We start from the raw sequence: 6102 nt of genomic DNA, 5'->3' as shown, positions 1-6102 counted from the left end.
GAAGCTATCTAGGAATGTTAATTTGTAACCGCGCGCGCACCAATCGGACTTTGAAGTTCGCTGACTAAATCAAATCAGTTTATTGGTTGCGTACGCAAAATCAATCAAATGTATTTATCAAGCCCTATTTATATCAGCAGGTGTCACGAAGTGCTGTACAGAAACCCAGCCTAAACCCCAAACAGTAAGCAATGCAGATGTAGAAGCACGGTGCAGCGAAATGCTTATGTTTCTAGCTCCAACAATGCAGCAATATCTATCAATTCAACAACAATACACACAGCCCCCCCAGAAAAACTTTGTCTTCTAACATGATGGTAAACTGCGCGTTATGGTATGTTCAAGACAACTTGAAACTGTGAAAAATACGAGGTAAAATAATGACGACATTGATCTTCAGGTCGAAGCTCAAGAAAGAGGTCCGAGATGGAATTTCGAGTTAGATGACCGTTCAAAACTATCTTCCCCAGCTCGTTTTTTTTTCCAGATTTCCGGTCGTCTTGAATACTCTGTAGTCGGAGATTTCCGAGTTCCAAGTTGTTTTGAACGCGGCATTCGTGCTGGTGTGTGTGTAAAGGGGAGGGACTTAATACAGGACGCTATTTAGAGCGAGATTGAACGGTGTTTATGCATTCATTTTAGAGAGAGATAAATTAGAGTCTACTTCGGAGCGTCAATCCAGATTGACAGTGTTATCGGTTTCCTCTTTCCCTTGGATAACGTCGGAGACCAATCCGCTAGACAGGTTACTCACTTGTTCTTGCTAGACCTACTTTGATCTTTTGCTGTATAACTACTGTATTTAATTCCTGTAATATGCTATAACTAAATACAATTTAAATACGGCATAACAATTTTGTATAGTTGTAATACATTGCCTGTTTTATGAATGCCTTACATAGCACAATTGTATTGTATGCTGAATTGTGTTTATAAGTTAGAATGGTCATACTGTCTGTGTACAGGCTCCAGAGCAGAGGCCTCTCTAACTCCAACCACCCCATAAGTCACCCTGATATGGATGGAACCAACCAGCCAGCTGAGGTAAACATCATGCAAACATCATGCCACATAAAAAAAAGTACATGGCAATGAAATGAAAATATTGCAAGCACTTGTGTGTTTTCAGGTTAATCAACAGTCTCCTGCCGGGCAGCAGGCCATGGGGGGAGATGTTGAGGAGAGCAACAGCAGTGGGAATAGCCAGAACCCTGGAGAGAGAAAAGGTGAGACAATTTAGTCTAGGGTTTAACACCCACTGCCACTAAAGATAACTCATAGCTTTCATCCATGTTCTGGAGTCTGATGTCTGTATTGCAACATATTAATAAAATAATGAGCATGCTGAAAAATATCTATTTGACAAAGGATCTGAAATTGAGTAATTATATCACACATTTTTGAACACTGCTCATGTTTGGTTCCCATGTTGTCCTCACATATAGTCTATGGTTGTGCTCTAGCCCAAATGCCACCGCTGAAGCCTCCCTCCACGTGGACCTCCATGGCGATGAAGGAGCTCAAGTCCAAGCTGCGACTGGAGAAGGACCGTGTGGTGACAGTGAAACGAGGAAACATTTTGACAGTGCATGTGCCCACCGTTCCTGAGGGAAAGCAAGTGTGCTGGGAGTTTGCCACAGATAGCTATGACATAGCCTTTGGAATCTCCTTTGACTGGAACCCTGTCACCAGCCAGGCCATCACGGTCCACATTAGTGAATCCAGCGATGACGAAGAGGAGGAAAATCAGCTAGAGGGTCAGTAGGCACCTGCTCTTTTGGTTTGAAATTTTAGTTCCAAACTAATTTAATATGAAATAATCTCAATTTTATTTGAAAAGATTTGAGTATCTTTAATAATAACTTATCTTTAAATTAGTTGAGGTTGTAATTGTCTTGAAGGCCATATGTGTTGTCTCATGCAGGACTTATCAACCCAGGGGATGTTGAGAAGGGTTCTAAATCATTGGCCAGCTCCAACATAGGGGAAATCTTACCTGTGTATCGTCTGGACAGTCACATGGCAGTGCAAGGTGGCAGTCACGAGTATCCAGGCGAAGGCACTTACCTTCTGAAGTTTAATAACTCCTACTCACTATGGCGAAATAAGACTCTGTACTATAGAGTGTATTACAGTGCCTGAGGAACTGTAGCTGTCAGCTTTTGCATATGACTGTATGACTTACTAGAATTACTTATTTTTGATTCAATATTTTTGATTCCATAGAACATGTTATGGTTAATTATAAGTGCATAGATTTTTCATTACAATCAGCGGATGTTGCTCACTCCTAGTCTACACTTAAAATCTAAGAGGACCAGAGAAGTATGAAGTGGGACATTTTGCTCATATGTTTTACTGTGTTTATAGAGAAAGATTTGACATAGCCTTGTGTTTGTGCCATGTTCTGTTTAAAAGTTATGTGCAGTGAGTTAAGGCAAATTGACCATATTTTAAAGATATATATATATATATATATATATCTTATGTATATGTACAGTACCAGTCAAAAGTTTGGACACACCTACTCATTCAAGGGTTTTTCTTAATTTTTTACATTGTAGAATGTCTCTACACCTGGAATGCTTTTCCAACAGTCTTGAAGGAGTTCCCACATATGCTGTGCACTTGTTGGCTGCTGTTCCTTCACTCCAATTCATTCCAAATGATCTCAATTGTTGTTGAGGTCGGGTGATTGTGGAGGACAGGTCATCTGATGCAGCACTCCATCACTCTCCTTCTTGGCCAAATAGCCCTTACACAGCCTGGAGGTGTGTTGGGTCATTGTCCAGTTGAAAAACAAATGATAGTCCCACTAAGCGCAAACCAGATGGGATGTTGTATCGCTGCAGAATGCTGTTGTTGCCATGCTGGTTAAGTGTGCCTTGAATTCTAAATCAATCGTTGAGTGTCACCAGCAAAGCACCCCCACACCACCTCCTCCATGCTTCATGGTGGGAAGCACACATGCAGGGATCATCCGTTCACTTACTCTGTGTCTCACAAAGACACGGTGGTTGTAACCAAAAAGCTCAAATATGGACAGATCTCCACTGGTCTAATGTCCATTGCTCGTGTTTCTTGGCCCAAGCAAGTCTCTTCTTCTTATTGGAGTTCTTTAGTAGTAGTTTCTTTGCAGCAATTCGACCATGAAGGCCGGATTTACACAGTCTCCTCTGAACAGTTGATGTTTAGATGTTTCTGTTACTTGAACTCTGTAGCATTTATTTAGACTGCAATTTCTTAGGCTGGTAACTCTAAAGAAATTATCCTCTGCAGCAGAGGTAACTCTCGGTCTTCCTTTCCTGTGGCGGTCCTCATGAGAGCCAGTTTCATCATAGCACTTGATTGTTTTTACGACAGCACTTGAAAAAACTGCATTGACTGACCTTCATGTCTTAAAGTAATGATGTACTGTCGTTTCTCTTTGCTTATTTGAGCTGGTCTTGCCATAGTATGGACTTGGTCTTTCACCAAATAGGGCTATCTTCTGTATACTACCCCTACCTTGTCACAACACAACTGATTGGCTCAAATGCATGAAGAAGGAAAGAAATTCTACAAGTTAACTTTTAACAAGGCACACCTGTTAATTGAAATACATTCCAGGAAACCTCATGAAGCTGGTTGAGAGAATGCAGAGTGTGCAAAGCTGTCATCAAGGCAAAGGATGGCTACTATGAAGAATCTCACATAAAAAAAAAAAAATGATTCCATATATGTTATTTCATAGTTTTGATGTCCTCACTAATTCTCTACAATGTAGGAAATAGTCAAAATAAAGAAAAACCCTGGAATGAGTAGGTGTGTCCAAACCTGACTGGTAATGTATATTAATCAGACACAACATTTCTTTGGTGGCAGCAATTAGGGAACACTGATAGAAAGATGATTGCTAGGTGGAAAGCTTAATCGGGAGAGGTTGCTCCAAAGAACTGTAATTTGTTTTATTTTTTGCTTCATATATGTCACTTTTTTGCCTTTTAAAAATGTTTTTGTTTTACTTGAATTGTATGATAATCCAAATGCAGTTAAACAAATATTCTACACAACAATTCAATAGTTTTTTTGCGTACTGTGATTGGAATGAGTGATTGTCAATGAAAGAATATTGAATGTTGCTCAGAATCCAATGATAAAGCAAATGGTCACCGTCTGTCTTTATGACACAAATAAAAGCCATGCCCTATCACAAAAAGCTTTTATGTAATATTGGTTCAATATTTACATTGCCAAGTCCCTATTTAGTTTGCTGGTTGTCAGACGGTGGGTTGGTCTTTGTGGACAATAGCATGAGACTATTATAAATACTAACAGATTCAATCTATTTCTATACTGAACAAAAATATGAACGCAACATGCAACAATTTCAAAGGTCTTACTAAGTTACAGTTCATAGAAGGAAATCAGTCAAATGAAATACATTCATTGGGCCCTAATCTATGGATTTCACATGACTGGGCAGGGCATTGCCCCCCCCCCCCCCCCCCCCCCCCACACACACACACACTTGGGAGCCAGGCCCAGCCAATCAGAATGAGTTATTACCCATAAAAGGGCTTTATTACAGACAGAAATACTCCTCAGGATCCCCGCCCCCCCCTCCCTCCTCAGACAATCCCATAGGTGAAGCTGCCTGATGGCGTGGTTACACGTGGTCTGCGGTTATGAGGCCGGTTGGACGTACTGCCAAATACTCTAAAGTGACGTTGGAGACAGGTTATCGTAGAGAAATTCATATCAAATTATCTGGCAACAGCTCTCTTGGACATTCCTGCAGTCAGCATGGCAATTGCACGCTCCTTCAACTTGAGACGTTTTTAGCATTGTGTTGAGTGACTGCAAATTTTAGTTGCCTTTTATTGTCCCCAGCACAAGGTGCACCTCTGTAATGATCATGCTGCTTAATAAGGTTCTTTGATATGCCACACCTGTCAGGTGGATGGATTATCTTGGCAAAGGATAAATGCTCACTAACAGGGATGTAAACCAATTTGTGCACAGCATTTGAGAGAAATGAGCTTTTTGTGAGTTTGGAAAATGTCTGGAATCGTTTATTTCAGCTCATGAAACATGGCACCAAAACTTTAGATGTTGCGTTTATTTTTTGTTCAGTATAAAGTTATGATTTGGATAGTCCCTTTAAAGTACAATTTTATGCACAGATCTCTGTAAAATAAGAATTTGTATTGTGTGTGTCTTTTCTGTGTTGTAGCTCTGTATGCACCTAATCATGTTCGCAATTTATTTTAGCCGCCCATACGTGGTTCCAAAAAATAATGTTTGTACCTCATCCATCTGTGTTGTGCATGTTTCCAAAGGTACTGTATCATATGAATTGTGCTGTTAAAATATAAGGAACTGAAAATAAGTATCCCATGGTTGCTGTGCTTTGTACTGCATGCACTTCTGTTTCTTATAAGCTTTCCTTTTAAAAATAAATCACAATAAAGAAGAAAGATTGTCATTTGCATTGAATTATGTTTTTTTTTTTTTTTTCTACAGCTCATTTGCTTTATGTTCCCATTAAGAAGTAAAGTATAGAGAGCTTGGTCTCGGCCAATGATTATCTTTCAAGATCAATTAAGGATTTTTGGGTCATATATACAGTACTAGTCAAAAGTTTGGGCACACTTACTCATTCAAGGGTTTTTCTTTAACTGCAGAGTGAAGGAAAAGCAGCTAACAAGTGCTCAGTATATGTGGGATTGCTTTCAAGACTGTTGGAAAAGCATTCCAGGTGAAACTGGTTGAGAGAATGTCAAGAGTGTTTAAAGCTGTCAAGGCGAAGGGTAGCTATTTTGAAGAAACTCAAATATAAAATAGATTTTGATTTGTTTAACACTTTTTGGTTACTACATGATTCCATATGTGTTGTTTCATAGTTGTCATGTCTTCACTATTATTCTACAATGTAGAAAATAGTAAAACATATAGAAAAACCCTGGAATGAGTAAATGTGTCCAAACTTTTGACTGGTACCATATATATAAACTAATGTCTGGTTCTATGTAAATGCATTGGTGTGTTAATCTGAGTGCTACATAACCCTCAACTGAAAGCATATATTTAGTAGTTTTGGAGAATAGAAGTAATATCCTT

The 6102-nt window shown here is 39.3% G+C and overlaps 1 protein-coding gene across 2 annotated transcripts; it reads left to right on the top strand.

The window, feature by feature from the left end:
• Window positions 1-603: 603 nt before the first annotated feature.
• tmed8 (transmembrane p24 trafficking protein 8) lies at window positions 604-5471 on the top strand. 2 transcript variants are annotated; one of them, XM_031788165.1, is made up of 5 exons: window positions 604-745; window positions 966-1044; window positions 1130-1226; window positions 1446-1757; window positions 1925-5471. In XM_031788165.1, exons 2-5 carry the CDS (start codon window positions 1018-1020, stop codon window positions 2140-2142), a joined length of 654 nt encoding a protein of 217 aa, XP_031644025.1. In that variant the 5' UTR covers window positions 604-745; window positions 966-1017; the 3' UTR covers window positions 2143-5471. The 2 variants fall into 2 exon arrangements, with proteins under 2 accessions (XP_031644025.1, XP_020355486.1); XM_020499897.2 differs by having other exon boundaries at window positions 611-745; window positions 1464-1757.
• The last annotated feature ends 631 nt before the right edge of the window (window positions 5472-6102 follow it).

Source organism: Oncorhynchus kisutch, linkage group LG14, assembly GCF_002021735.2.
Source record: "Oncorhynchus kisutch isolate 150728-3 linkage group LG14, Okis_V2, whole genome shotgun sequence".
NCBI lineage: Eukaryota > Metazoa > Chordata > Actinopteri > Salmoniformes > Salmonidae > Oncorhynchus > Oncorhynchus kisutch.
This window is presented reverse-complemented; position numbering and strand designations above follow the sequence as displayed.